Source organism: Microcebus murinus, chromosome 2 (assembly GCF_040939455.1).
Source record: "Microcebus murinus isolate Inina chromosome 2, M.murinus_Inina_mat1.0, whole genome shotgun sequence".
NCBI lineage: Eukaryota > Metazoa > Chordata > Mammalia > Primates > Cheirogaleidae > Microcebus > Microcebus murinus.
Window position 1 is genome coordinate 103,691,843 of NC_134105.1, and position 14,445 is coordinate 103,706,287.

The 14,445-nt window shown below is 53.3% G+C and overlaps 2 protein-coding genes across 2 annotated transcripts in view; one reads left to right on the forward strand and one right to left on the reverse strand.

The window, feature by feature from the left end:
* Positions 1 to 14,445, reverse strand: part of KRTCAP2 (keratinocyte associated protein 2) — a 139,985-nt gene that overhangs the window by 76,577 nt on the left and 48,963 nt on the right. The window lies entirely within an intron of this gene.
* On the forward strand, positions 3,683 to 14,441 carry HCN3 (hyperpolarization activated cyclic nucleotide gated potassium channel 3). The gene is made up of 8 exons (XM_012767827.3): positions 3,683 to 4,075; positions 7,339 to 7,768; positions 8,622 to 8,783; positions 9,184 to 9,402; positions 9,783 to 9,929; positions 10,352 to 10,592; positions 11,497 to 11,661; positions 12,119 to 14,441. The coding sequence occupies exons 1-8, from the start codon at positions 3,798 to 3,800 to the stop codon at positions 12,817 to 12,819; spliced, it is 2,343 nt and encodes a 780-aa protein (XP_012623281.1). The 5' UTR covers positions 3,683 to 3,797; the 3' UTR covers positions 12,820 to 14,441.

Sequence of the window (14,445 nt, forward strand, 5' to 3'; positions counted from 1 at the left end):
TCAGGTCTCGGGTGGTGCAGGGGGCGGAAGTTCAGGAGGGCGAGGAGGGTCTGCGGGGACGCGCTGGACGCCTACCGGGCCTTCTAATGCCCGCCTCCTGCCCTATCCCATCCCTCCTCAATCTTTTACCCTTCTCATGGAGACTTGTGTGGCTTACTTAGGTTTGGAGGTTTAAGAGGAATGATTGTCATTTACACAGTGTTGCTGCCCGCGAAACCTGACTTTAGAGAGGTTTGGTGGTGAGGTCTGATTCTCCTGCATAGCCTGAAAATAACAATTTCTTAAAACAATTCTCAGAAGATTGAAAAATATTAAGAAGAAGAAGAAAACAAAAAACAATTCGCTTACCTAACCCAGACACAAAGAGGATCCCACCTTTGTCCTGAACAAAAGTTATGCATGTGTGGGGACAGGGACATAGCCCCAGAGGAACCTGTGAATAATGGAGGATGGAGAATCAGGTGCTGAAAATGGGGGAATCACTTGAGAACTGCTATCTATGTGTTTTAACACAAAGTATGAGAAGTGTAATTTTACTGAATCTTTACAACAATAGGGAGGAAAGACCTTGAGGCAAACCAGAGATGGAGACTCTATAGACGGAATTGAGAAATGATCAGGCACAAAAACTGAACGGGAAGGCCGGGCGCGGTGGTTCACGCCTGTAACCCTAGCACTCTGGGAGGCCTAGGCAGGAGGATCGTTTGAGCTCAGAAGTTGGAGACTAGTCTCATTAAATATAGAAAGAAATTAGCTGGACAACTACAAATATATAGAAAAAATTAGCCAGGCATGGTGGCGCATGTCTGTAGTCCCAGCTACTTGGAAGCTCAGGCAGGAGGATTGCTTGAGCCCAGGAGTCTGAGGGTTCTGTGAGCTAGGCCGACGCCTCGGCACTCTAGCCCCAGCGAGAGAGGGGAGAGAGAGAGAGAGAGAGAGAGAGAGACTCTGTCTCAAAAACAAATTGAATGGGAAATAAAATAACCTGAGGGTAACTATATTAAAGTCAGGGAATATCCGAGGGGAGCTGGATGGAGGATAATCAAATGGAAGAGATTAGATCAGTTAGCCAGAAACGGTTTAGGAGAAGTTCCCTGAAATAGAAAAGGAAGGGTAAGGATTAGGGAGTGGGGAAGTAGTGGAGATTTCACTTCCTTTTCCATCAATACTTTCTAGGTCATTAATTCATTCAACAAGCAGTTATTGAGTGTCCACTATGTGGTCTAACATTGTGCCAGGTGCAATGGGAGCTTCACAATCGAAAGGGAAAGACACACCTGTATACAAATAATGGCAGCCCTGTGACTAGAGCAGTTATACGGTGGTGCCCTGGCTGCTCGAAGAAAGCTCTACACTGGGCCAGGTCCAGTGGCTCACACCTGTAATCCTAGCAGGTTGGGAGGCCAAGTCGGGAGGATCACTTGAGACCAGGAGTTTGAGACCAGCCTGGGCAACAGAGCAAGACCCTGTCTCTACAAAAAAGATAGAAAAGTTAGCCAGGTGTGGTGGTGTGCACCTGTAGTCTCAGCTATTCAGGAAGCGGAGGCGGTAGGATCACTTGAGCCCAAAAGTTTGAGGTTGCAGTGAGCAATGATGATGCCAATGCACTCTAGCCCAGGTGACAGTGAGACCCTGTCTCAAAAAAAGAAGAAGGAGAAGGAAAAGGAGGAGGAGAGGAAGAAGAAGGAGAAGGAAGAGGAGGAGAGGAAGAAGAAGAGGAAGAAGAAGGAGGAGAAGGAGGAGGAGAAGGAGAAAGAAGAGGAGGAGGAAAGGAAGAAGAAGGAGGAGAAGAAGAAGAAGAAGAAGAAGAAGAAGAAGAAGAAGAAGAAGAAGAAGAAGAAGCAGAAGCAGCAGCAGCAGCAGCTCATCTAGACTTTGCCTGGGGAAAGGAAAGTTGGAAATGTGTTTCTAGGTTTCCTACAGGAAATGAGAGCTGAACCAATTGTTGGAAAGTGAATTGGAAGAATGTCAGGCAGAGAAAATATTTGCAAAGCCCTGAAGACAAGGCAGAACAAAGTATTTCAGAATGATTGGTGTTCTGGCTTTCAAGAGAGGGACTGTTAGGAGACAGATTGTTGAAAGTAGGTGTAGATGTTGTAGGGCCTTGTATGTCATTCTAAGGAGCTTAAATGTAGTCCTGTAGAACTGTGGTCCCCAACCCCCCTAAGCAGCAGACCAGTCTGTTGGCCTGTTAGGTACTAGGTCTCAGAGCTCCGCCTCCCACCCCTCCACCACTCCTCATCCACAAATTGTCTTCCATGAAACTGAGGAGCTGGGCAGCACAGCACAGTAGGAGATGAGCAGCAGCGGGAGAGTGAGGGAAACTACATTTGTATTTACAGCTCCTCCCCATTGCTGGCATCACCGCCTGAGCTCCGCCTCCCTCCCCACCCCCATCCGTGGAAAAACTGTCTTCTATGAAACTGGTCCCTCCTGCTAAAAAGGTTGGGGACAACTGTTATAGAAGATGGATAAGTTTGAAGGATCTCAAGCAAATGAGGTAGCTACATTTGGATTTTAGAAAGGAAACTCTGGCAGAGAGTGGAAAAAGAATTGGGCTGGGAGAGGTTGGAGACTCATTTAGAGGCTTCTGAAATAATTTCGGTGAAAAAAATGCTGAAGACTTGAAACAAGGCAGTGGCAATAAGAATTAGAGATGTACAGTGGCTCACGCCTGTAATCCTAGCACTCTGGGAGGCCGAGGTGGGCCAATTGCTCGAGGTCAGGAGTTCAAAACCAGCCTGAGCGAGACCCGTCTCTACTATAAATAGAAAGAAATTAATTGGCCAACTAATATATACAGAAAAAACTAGCCCGGCATGGTGGCGCATGCCTGTAGTCCCAGCTACTTGGGAGGCTAAAGCAGGAGGATTGCTTGAGCCCAGGAGTTTTGAGGTTGCTGTGAGCTAGGCTGATGCCACGGCACTCACTCCAGCCTGGGCAACAAAGAGAGACTCTGTCTCAAAAAAAAAAAAAAAGAATTGGAGATGTAATATTTATTAAACTAAACATCATATAGCAGTGTAATTTACTTGTTCCTGGTCTGTCCTTGGGCACAGATGAGCATTGGCTTGACAGCTATAACTTTTGTACTCATTTTTGTATCCTAGGCGTCCACTCAGGGATGGGGCAGAAGGTTAGTGAAGGTTGGTGAAGGTTGACAGAATGAATTAGGAAATTAAGTACCAGGGCAAGCAGCTTGGAGGAGATCAGAAGAGAGGAATATGAGAGAATATGGAATCAGGAGGACAGAAGTTCGAAGGTGGGGAAAAACAATCTCAAAAGCCATTCCCCACTTCTTCCATTGATCCCCCGCAATCCCTTGCCCTCCCAAGTCCCAGGAGCTACAACCAGCGTCTGGTTTTCCCGCCACTTGCAGGAGACTCCACCTCCCCGGCTCTCAGTGGATAAAAGACTCTAGCCTCTAGGCCACGCCTCTCATTGGCTCTGGCTGCGCTTCCCGGCCTTCTCGTCTTACTCTGGGAGGACCGCCTCCCTCTGCTAAGCCACACCCATCTCGGAGTCCTTCCAGGAGACTGGCTTCATGGGCCCCGCCCCCGCCGCCAGGCGCAGACTTCGCGCGGCCCTCGCCAGGGGGCGCAGCGCAGCCCGCCCGCCGCCCGCCAACCAGTCTGTCTCACACACCCCCTCCACCCCGCGCGCGCCGGCAGTTCCCAACCTACGACGCCTACGCTACGAGCCCGCGGGGCTGCGCCGGCTCCTACTCCGAAGGGGTCGGGGGTCCCTGATGGCCGCAGCGGGGTCTAGGAGGCCAAGCGTGTAAGCCGGCGGGCGACATGGAGGCGGAGCAGCGGCCGGCGGCGGGGGCCGGCGAAGGCGCGACCCCTGGGCTGGAGGCGGTGCCTCCCGCTGCTCCCGCGCCTGGGACCGCGGCCTCAGATCGGATCCCCAGGTTCCGGCCCGAGCCTAAGAGAAGGCAGCTCGGGACGCTGCTTCAGCCCACGGTCAACAAGTTCTCCCTTCGGGTGTTCGGCAGCCACAAAGCAGTGGAAATCGAGCAAGAGCGGGTGAAGTCAGCGGGGGCCTGGATCATCCACCCCTACAGCGACTTCCGGTATTGGGGGTCCGGTAGGGAGGGCGGGGGGCACAGACCCCACCCTTGGGGACGGCGACAGGGGGACCCGACACGCCCCACCCTCCAGGGTCACTTTCCCTTCCGGCCCAGGGGTCTCCAGATGGGCAGGAAAGCCACTTCGCCTAGGCTAGCTTGGGAATTCGTGGGAGGGGTATCCCCGGCCGGAGGTCCTCCATGACTTATCAGGATAGGGACTCCGGTAGGGGCAAGCAGACATCAGGAGATCTCCAGAGACCCTGATTTCCCATTTCCGGAAACCGAGACCCCATCTGGACCAAAGGGACTACTGGAGTTTGGGACCCCTGCCTCCTCCAGCCCTGCTTGCTGTAGATCTGGGAAATTATATCATATCCCAAGGCTCGGGGTCAGCCTGAGGGAGAAGCCAAGCACCGCTATCTCCAGCCCCCCACCCCCACGCCCAGTACCTGCCTAGTTCAGCATGACAGGCCACCAGGAAAAATAGGGGCTCTGGTGGGGTTGGAGGGTCCAGACCGCAGCTCTGGTCGCTGTCCCTAGTGCTGAAGGCGGGTACGGCGGGGCAGGGCCAGGACTCAGAGTGATCGAGGCCATATAGCAGGGGCATGACCACCGCCCAGGTGACTCCCAAAGAGAAAGGATGGAGGATGGGGGTGGGGCCATTTCACAGTCCCCATCAGGCTGTACCTCTACTTCAAGGTCGCTAGGGGAAGAGAGCAGCCGTGTCCTTGGGGGAAATGAAGGACAGCTTTTGGATAAGGCAGGGATGTGTGCAAAGCACCTAACCTGAGAAACGAAAGAAGCAGAGAGAATGGGGTGTGAATCCAGAGCCTGGAAACACACACCCAGACATTATCTTGAATCCACAGACATACACACTCCCCAAATGTCCCTCTTCCTCCCATTGTTCCTTCTACTCCTGTCTTCTTTGCTGCCTCTTTCCCACCCAACCGGTGCACTTTTTCTAGTCTCCTGTGGATTTCCCTTCCCTCCCCCAGCTTACCCCCAAATGTATCCCCAGAAACTGTGTACCCCCCCATGTGATTATGCTTTTTCTCCGTCCTCTCTACTGCATCACCCGCCGTACTTGTGACCGCCTGTGAGTCAGGCTGTGAAGATGCTCTTATGGCTAGGCAAACCCTCTTTCCCTCCCCTCTCCCAGCATCTCTCAGTACAGGATTTCTCCTCAGCAAACCAAGAGAGAAAGGAAGAGGGGGTTGAGGGTTGTTGATTGAAAGCACATAATCTGAGGGGCTTCCTGGAGGCCTGGGCTTGGAGACCACCAAGCTTATTTCAGAGGCTGAAAGGATTGATTTTGCAGTCAGAATCAGGAGGGGCTGGGTCCTGGGTTTATGCTGGGATTAGGTGTGTCCTAGAATTCAAACCACCATAGGCAATTGAGTCCCTCAGATTATCCTGTGATATTCTCTGAATAAGGGCTTCACACAATTCCCTCCTGACCTCTTCTTTCCATGGCGTCTGCCACAGCAGTGTAGCTATCCCCTGCCGTGCCCTTGCCTGGGCTCAGCCAGAGTTGCAGTGAGCACAGGGAGGCTAGGGGAGAAAGGCATGCAGAGCTCAAGCCTCTGCCTCGGCATCTCCTGTGGAGCATCTCTGTATGTGCAGCCCTGTCTGAGGTGCTGTGGAGGCAGAGGGGCATCGCTGGAGCACTCAGTTCAGAGGAGGCAGGATAGACCATCCCACCCTGGGACATGGGGCATGGATGAGCAGATCCCAGCAGAGGAATGGGGTCCATGGGTCCAACTGCAATGAGAAAGAGGAATGTGGTGGGGAAGGGTGGTGAGGGCATGAGGTCCTAGACTTAGAATGAGCAGAGAGCTGGAGATGGGGGAGGCAGTGACCTTTTCCGAAATCTGGGGACAAAGGGTGGGTGAGTCATAACACCAACTTGTTCTGGTATAGCACTGTCACATCTATTGTCTCAGTGTAAATGTTTTCAACAACCCTGTGAGATTAGCACAGGGTACTTTAGTTTTTTTTTTAGCTTCTAAAATATTTAGTAATGGTAAGATAGATCATATATCATAGATATATTAATGTGTGAGTGTATGAAAGAGTAATTACAAAACAAACTCTCATGTAACAACTACCTAAGTCAAGAGATACTACATTGCCAGCACTGTAGAAGCCCCCCTAGTGCTCTCAGATTGCTTTCTCAAATTCACTGTTGTAACTTTTGTGGTACTCATTGCCTTACTTTTTAAATAGTTTCACCACTTTTGTGTGAATCCTGAAACAATGTAGTTTAGTTTTGCCTGGTTTTGAACTTTGTATCAGTGGAATCATCAATATGTATCCTTATGTTTTTGCTATTGTTGCTCAGCATTAAATAGGTGAGATTCGGCAGGGTGCGGTGGCTCACGCCTGTAGCACTCTGGGAAGCCGAGGCGGGCAGATTGCTCGAGGTCAGAAGTTTAAGACCAGCCTGAGCAAGACCGAGACCCCATCTCTACTATAAAAATAGAAAGAGGCTGGGCGAGGTGGCTTACGCCTGTAATCCTAGCACTCTGGGAGGCCGAGGTGGGCGGATTGCTTGAGGTCGGGAGTTCGAAACCAGCCTGAGCGAGACCCCGTCTCTACTAAAAATAGAAAGAAATTAATTGACCAACTAAAAGTATATATACAAAAAATTAGCCGGGCATGGTGGTGCATGCCTGTAGTCCCAGCTACTTGGGAGGCCGAGGCAGAAGGATCGCTTGAGCCCAGGAGTTTGAGGTTGCTGTGAGCTAGGCTGACGCCACGGCACTCACTCTAGCCTGGGCAACAAAGTGAGACTCTGTCTCAAAAATAAATAAATAAATAAGTGAGATTCATGTGCACTGCTGAATGAAGATGTAGGTGGGTGATTTCATGGCTGTATAGTATTCCAGGCCATGAATATATCACACTGTGTTTGTCTGCTTCTCTTATTTATCTACATTTTTTAACTGATGGACATTTGTGTTGTTCCCAAAGTTAACACTGCTATACACATTCATATGCCCCCTGAGTGCATGTTTCCCTTGGGTGTGTATATTCCTAGGAATAGAATTGCTGGGTTGCAGGGAATGCAAATGTTTAACTTTGCTAGATATGCTGAGCTACTTTCCCAAATGGTGGTACCAATTTATGCTCCCACAAACTGTGAAAGGTCATTCTGTTATTTTGTGTCCTTGCCCACCCTTGGCTGTGTCAGACTACCTTCTGTCAGTCTGGTGGCTGGTGAAACATCACATGGTCTTACTCCCCATCCCACCCCACCTTAGGTTTTACTGGGACCTCATCATGCTGCTACTGATGGTAGGGAACCTCATTGTACTGCCCGTGGGCATCACCTTCTTCAAGGAAGAGAACTCCCCGCCCTGGATCGTTTTCAACGTCCTCTCTGACACTTTCTTCCTGCTGGATCTGGTGCTCAACTTCCGCACGGGCATCGTGGTGGAAGAGGGTGCTGAGATCCTGCTGGCACCAAGGGCCATCCGCACACGCTATCTGCGCACCTGGTTCCTGGTTGACCTCATCTCCTCTATCCCCGTGGATTACATCTTTCTGGTGGTGGAGCTAGAGCCCCGACTGGACGCTGAGGTCTACAAAACAGCTCGGGCCCTGCGCATCGTTCGGTTCACCAAGATCCTCAGCCTGCTGCGGCTGCTCCGCCTTTCCCGCCTCATCCGCTACATACACCAGTGGGAGGAGGTGGGGTGGGGAGGTGGGGCGGGGGGCTCGCAGACTCTTCCAGGTGGTGCCATGGGTGGGGCTCCTGGTGACTTTATGGGGTGGGGTGGATGAGTGGGGTTTTCATGGGTGAGCTCCCTCCCAAGTTGGCTGGCAGAAGTAGGGACAAAATAAGGGCTCAGGGGATAGGGCCTGGGCAAACACTTTATAGTTAGTTGGATGCTGGATGGAAGAAGGGAAGTAGAAGAGGCTGGAGTTTCAGCTTCCCAGCAGCAGAGTTTAGTGGTGCAGAGTGTGAAATCTGCAATCTCATTGATTGCAGTCAGATCCCAGTTTTATTATTTACTATATAAGTCTCAGTGTCTATAAAGTGGAAATGTTAAATATACCTACTTATGATAAAGTTGTAAGGATTAAAGGAGTTAATACATGTAAAGCACTTAGAAAGGTGTCTGGCACATAATAAGTTCTCAGTAAATAAGCTATTAGTATTATTATTGGAGAGAAAGAGGACTTCTGGCATTCATCCTTATACAACTGCCCTGGGGACATTACATTGTGAAATGCCCTCTCTCCTCTTTTCCAGGAGACACCCAGGCAGCTTGTGCAGTAGACTTGTTTGAGTCTCTGCTGTGACACTTACTGTGTGATTCTGGGCACATGACTGGCCTCAGTTTTCCTATCTATAAGATGAGAGCGATAACAGTCTACTTTGTATTAGCTATATGTGTGTGCTATAAAACGCTATACAAATGAATAACAGCCATATCTTTGAATTCACGGGAGCTGGGGCTAGGGAGAGGTTCAGAGAGAGAATTGGCACGGCTGGGAATGGAGGATCCTGTCCACAGCAGCTCCTCCTCGGACTCCTCAGATCTTTCACATGACCTATGACCTGGCCAGTGCTGTGGTTCGCATCTTCAACCTCATTGGGATGATGCTGCTGCTATGTCACTGGGATGGCTGTCTGCAGTTCCTGGTCCCCATGCTGCAGGACTTCCCTCCTGACTGCTGGGTCTCCATCAACCACATGGTGGTGAGAAGTCCCCACAGCTCTGCCTCTCCTGGCCCTTCTAAGGGCTCTTCTGCCTGAGTAGCAGGGATGGCCACAGGGAGCAGGAGGTGGGAGATGATCAAGAGAGAAGATAGGAGTGAGGAGTTGGGGCGGAGGGAGGAGAAGGGAAAGAGACCCCGAAGAAGTGTTTGTGTGTTGGAGGGAGCAGGCAAGGAAGGAGACCTTGGCAGAAGCTGAGCCCCCCAAGCTGCAAAAGAGGCCTCTTTGCCTCAGGGTCCCCAGAAACAAACTTACGTGCCTGCTAGGAGGAATGTCTGAAGTAGAAGGGGGCAGACGGACTGAAAGAGAGAGAAAAGTGGGCAGATGGAGAATAAGTCTCCAAGGGCCCATGGCCAGCTCTGCAATACACTCTGCCCCCCAGAACCACTCGTGGGGCCGCCAGTATTCCCACGCTCTGTTCAAGGCCATGAGCCACATGCTGTGCATCGGCTATGGGCAGCAGGCACCCGTGGGCATGCCCGACGTCTGGCTCACCATGCTCAGCATGATCGTGGGCGCCACGTGCTATGCCATGTTCATCGGCCACGCCACCGCCCTCATCCAGTCTTTGGATTCTTCCCGGCGTCAGTACCAGGAGAAGGTCAGCAGGGACGGGAGAGGGAAGGGGCAGGCAAGGAGGGGTGCTGGAGACTGGGGAGCTCGGCTTGAGGCCCATTCTGATGGATGCCCCTGTTGGGTCTCTGTGTCCTTTCCTGCCTTATGTCCGTTTGTCCCATGCCTCTGTCCTTGGCCCTCCTCTGACCATGTCTGGGTCTTCCTGTGACTGTGCTGTGTCTTCCCTGTATCCACCATTACCCTTATGTCCTCTGTGGCCCTGTGTATCCATATCCGGCTCCACGTTTCACCCCTGGGGTTCGACCTGTCTCTGTGACTTTCCATGACCCCGCCTTCCCACCATTGTTCCGGCCCTACATCTCTCTCTGTGTCCTCTTGCTTTCTGGCAATGGCTTGGCCCTACAGTACAAGCAGGTGGAGCAGTACATGTCCTTCCACAAGCTGCCAGCTGACACGCGCCAGCGCATCCATGAGTACTACGAGCACCGCTACCAGGGCAAGATGTTCGATGAGGAGAGCATCCTGGGCGAGCTGAGCGAGCCACTCCGGGAGGTGGGGCTGGGCTGGACCCTGAAGGGGGGCTCTTTAAGCACCTGGGCTTCCGGGGTGCTGTCAGTGGGTAAGGGATGTTGGTCAGCAGGTGCCACTAGAGGGAGTGACGCCTGCAGAGGGCCTGATGAGAGGCCAGGATTTGGGGGGCTTTCAGGGGTTGGGGTCTTTCTTGAAGGTCTTATGAGGGTAAAGTCTACAGGAGGAGGGACCGTAGGGAACTCTATTTTGGGGGGATGGTCCCACGAGGGTTCATGGGAATGCTTTGAACACAGGAGCTTAGGGATGGTCCCAGGCCCACTAAAGCATCCCATTCTCTGGCAGATCATGACCGCAGGGGTGGGCTTTCTGGAGACAGATGAGCTCAGTTGGGAGCATCTCAGGGCAGAGGGCACAACCCGCCTGACAGGCTCCTCCCTGCCCAGGAGATCATTAACTTCACCTGCAGGGGCCTGGTGGCCCATATGCCGCTGTTCGCCCACGCCGACCCCAGCTTCGTCACTGCAGTGCTCACCAAGCTGCGCTTTGAGGTCTTCCAGCCAGGGGACCTCGTGGTGCGTGAGGGCTCCGTGGGCAGGAAGATGTACTTCATCCAGCACGGGCTGCTCAGTGTGCTGGCACGTGGCGCCCGGGACACCCGCCTCACTGATGGATCCTACTTCGGGGGTCAGCAGGCTCAGGGGGGTGGAGGGTGGTCACGAGTGAGGACAGAGGGCAACTGCTACCCTGGATCAGGCTCCCCACCGGGCTATGCTGCAGAACCACAGAGTTCTAACCCCTGCCCAGGCCTGCTCAGTGAGATGCTCTGGGCTTGGAAATCTGTATTTAAAAATTTTGTTTAATATTATTTTTCTTTTTAAAGTCCTATTAGAAAAGAGAGCGCTGTATTTTTACAAAATTTCTCAGGAGATTCTAATGCACAGCCAGGTTGCAAAGTTCTGGGCCAGAGGGCCTTTTAGACTCCTGAACTGTGAAATTCAAGAATCGAGTTGGGGAAAGAAAGGAAAGAGGGAAGCAGAGCTGTCCCAGGGCCATGAGCCTTGCAGAGCTGCCTGGTCTGTAATTCAGGGACCCAGCCTGTGACAGTGGGGGCGGTTCTGCCAGATGCTGCCCAAAGTGACTGGAGGCTCATAGAATCTCTCAGTCCCCAAGCCATCCGCCAGCCTCCAGCATCTCTGGCATTGCACTTTGTCCTTTGACACTGCTTTTCTCCAGAGAAAAGGTGTTCATTCAAGGGGGTGGGGGGTTACATAGAGTGAGATGCCCCAGGCCTGCCCCTTGGGGTAGGGAAATGAGGGTGTAGTGGGACTCGGAGTAGAGTGGGGGCCAGCAAGCCCTGACTGTTTGTCAGCTTTAATTTGGAGAGAGTGGGAAGGACAGGGAGCAGCAATCTAGTAATTGTGCAGGTCTGGAGAGAGACAATGCTTGGAGCACTTAGGGACCCTGGGGTGGGGGGTAATCAATAGTTTGCCCCAAGTCTAGGGAGGAACCTGGGAAAGCTGGGTCTCTGCAGGCCCAGTGAGAAGGCGTTCTGGGGACGGGTTCTGAAGCCTCCTCTCAACTTCTGCAGAGATCTGCCTGCTGACTCGGGGCCGGCGCACAGCCAGTGTTCGGGCTGACACCTACTGCCGCCTCTACTCGCTCAGCGTGGACCATTTCAACGCTGTGCTCGAGGAGTTCCCCATGATGCGCCGGGCCTTTGAGACTGTGGCCATGGATCGGCTGCGCCGCATCGGTGAGGCCTGTCCACCCTGTCTGCTCTGTTTGGGGCTCTGCCCTCATCCCACCTCCATAGCAGGGAGCTGAGGCTCCAGTGCCTCAGGGGCACAGCACAGCCCACCCAATCCCAGCAAATCCCCCAACAGGCCTTTCAGCACTGTGGCTCACTGTCCTCACCTCCCAGCATGTCCTTCCCCTGGAGATATCACCTTAAGTCCCCATGTCCTGTGTCCTCCTTCCCCTGAGTACCAGTCCCTGACCCTCACTTTCTCTGGTAGACACTTTCTTCCTCCAACGCCTGTCTCCCAGTCTCCAACCCCAGCCCCATCTCTGCGCTCCTAACTCCTGTCTCCTACCCTCAACCCCACCCCACCCCTGGACTACCTCCTGGTACCTGCACACGCTTTGATATCCACACTCCATCTTGGAATCCTTCCCTATCCTTAACCCCTCCCTCCCGGGACAACTTCTAGGCAAGAAGAATTCCATACTTCAGCGGAAGCGCTCTGAGCCAAGTCCAGGCAGCAGTGGTGGCCTCATGGAGCAACACTTGGTGCAACACGACAGGGACATGGCTCGGGGTGTTCGGGGCCTGGCTCCAGGCACAGGAGCTCGGCTCAGCGGAAAGCCAGTACTGTGGGAGCCACTGGTGCACGCACCCCTGCAGGCAGCAGCTGTGACCTCCAATGTGGCCATTGCCCTGACTCACCAGCGGGGCCCTCTGCCCCTCTCCCCTGACTCTCCCGCCGCCCTCCTTGCTCGCTCTGCTCGGCGCTCAGCAGGCTCCCCAGCATCCCCGCTGGTGCCAGTCCGAGCTGGCCTTCTGCTGGCCCGAGGGCCATGGGCATCCACCTCCCGCCTGCCTGCACCACCTGCCCGAACCCTCCACGCCAGCCTTTCCCGGGCAGGGCGCTCCCAGGTCTCCCTGCTGGGCCCCCCACCAGGAGGAGGTGGACGGCGGCTAGGACCTCGGGGCCGCCCTCTCTCAGCCTCCCAACCTTCTCTGCCTCAGCGGGCAACAGGCGATGGCTCTCCTGGGCGTAAGGGCTCAGGAAGTGAGCGCCTGCCCCCCTCAGGGCTCCTGGCAAAGCCTCCAGGGACAGCCCAGCCCCCCAGGCCACCAGTGCCTGAGCCAGCCACCTCCCGGGGCCCCCAGCTCTCTGCCAACATGTGAAACCCTTGGGTACACCCAGCCTTAGCTCTTGGGGCACAGTAGTGTGTACCTGAGAGCAGATACCTCTTGGGGAAGGCTGAGGGGACCTGAAACATTACCCTAGGGGAATGTCTCCCCTTACTGCCCTGAAGATGGTTTTTGTGTCCTCAGCTCAAGCACCCTGCAGCCTGTCCGACATCCCAATCCATTATCCATTCATCATATGTTCTGAGCGCCTACCATGTTCAAGGTACTGTGCCAGGCGCTGTGTGTCTCCACTGCCAAGTAGAAGTGACTCAAAGCCCTCTGACAAGGGTATTCCCTTGCCATGGTCCTGCCAGGTGCAGGCCCAGGCCCATGACCCCACCTTTACTAAGCACAAGTACTTACCACCGCCATCACTGCCAAGTAACTAGACATCTCTGTTTCCCTGCCAATGATCCTGCAGGTTCCGCCCGGCATGGTTCTCTTCCTGTTCTCCTAGCATAGCCAGGCACTGCCAGTTACCTGCACCCTCACTGCTGCCAACAGATGTCTTGGGTCCTGAGTGTGGGCATCCACCTTTGCCCTCTCACTGCCACCTGTGGACCCTCCCTGTGTGTGCCCTCTTAGTGGGAACACATGTCTCCTGTCCAGTTCCTGCAGTCTTTGTCTCTGTGGTAGAATTGTCTTTTTGTAAACTGAGAGCTGCCTCTTCCCTGTGCCCCCTACCCCAGTGGTGCCTCCCCTTAAAGGTAAGGGATAGTTGGCACCTCCTTATTTAGTGGGCCAGCCTAGATCCCCCCCAGGTGGGAGGCAAATAGCTGAATCCTTATGTGATGTTTTTCTTTCCTTCTTTATCTATTTATTTATCTATTTATTCAGCCCTTTATTAATTTTATTTATTAATTTGATAATTTTATTTATTATCAATCCATTGTGTTCACCCATCCCCTTATCCATTGCTCCCTCCTTTGCTGGTAGGGAGATGAAGGAGCAGGAGGAGGCAGGGCCCTCCATGCCAGTCCATGGTCCTCGCCCAAATCCATCAGCAGCAATACTCAAACCCCCTCCCTGTCAGTAGGGGCAGGAGGGCCACATGAGAGGGGGGAGGGGGACTGCTTTTACCTTTGGGGATTTTTTTTTCCTCTGAGTTTGTTGTTGGTACAGGAGTAAAGGAAGGGCCCCAGGTATTCAAGCCCGGGGAAGGGCAGGCCAGCTAGTACTTCTGCCTTCTCAGGGACAAGAGTAATCCTTTACCACACCCACTCTGTCCCTTCTCCTACCCTACAGCATCAAAGAATGTGGGGCCCACATCCTAAGCCTCCTTTCCTCCCAGGTGGGGAGTTCTGGGGTTCTTAGTGTGTGGGAGAAGTTTTATAATTGCTTCCAAACAGCTGGGTTTAAAAAGAAAATAGAGACACTCGTTTTGCCTCCTGGTTTGTGTGTGGGAAGAAAGTGGGCGTGAAGGGATTTCTGGGTGCAGGAGGGGGAGCAGGGCACTGGCCCCAACAAGGCATGAGCTGTGTGTGAGAGCAGCCAGGGCGGCGGTCTGCAGGCCCAGCACAGAGGCTGTCAAGGCAGTGACAAAATCAGCCCACCTGGCTCTCAGTTCCCCCCAGCATCCATCTACCCCAGCTTCCCCCAAAGTGTGGTGCTTTGATGTCA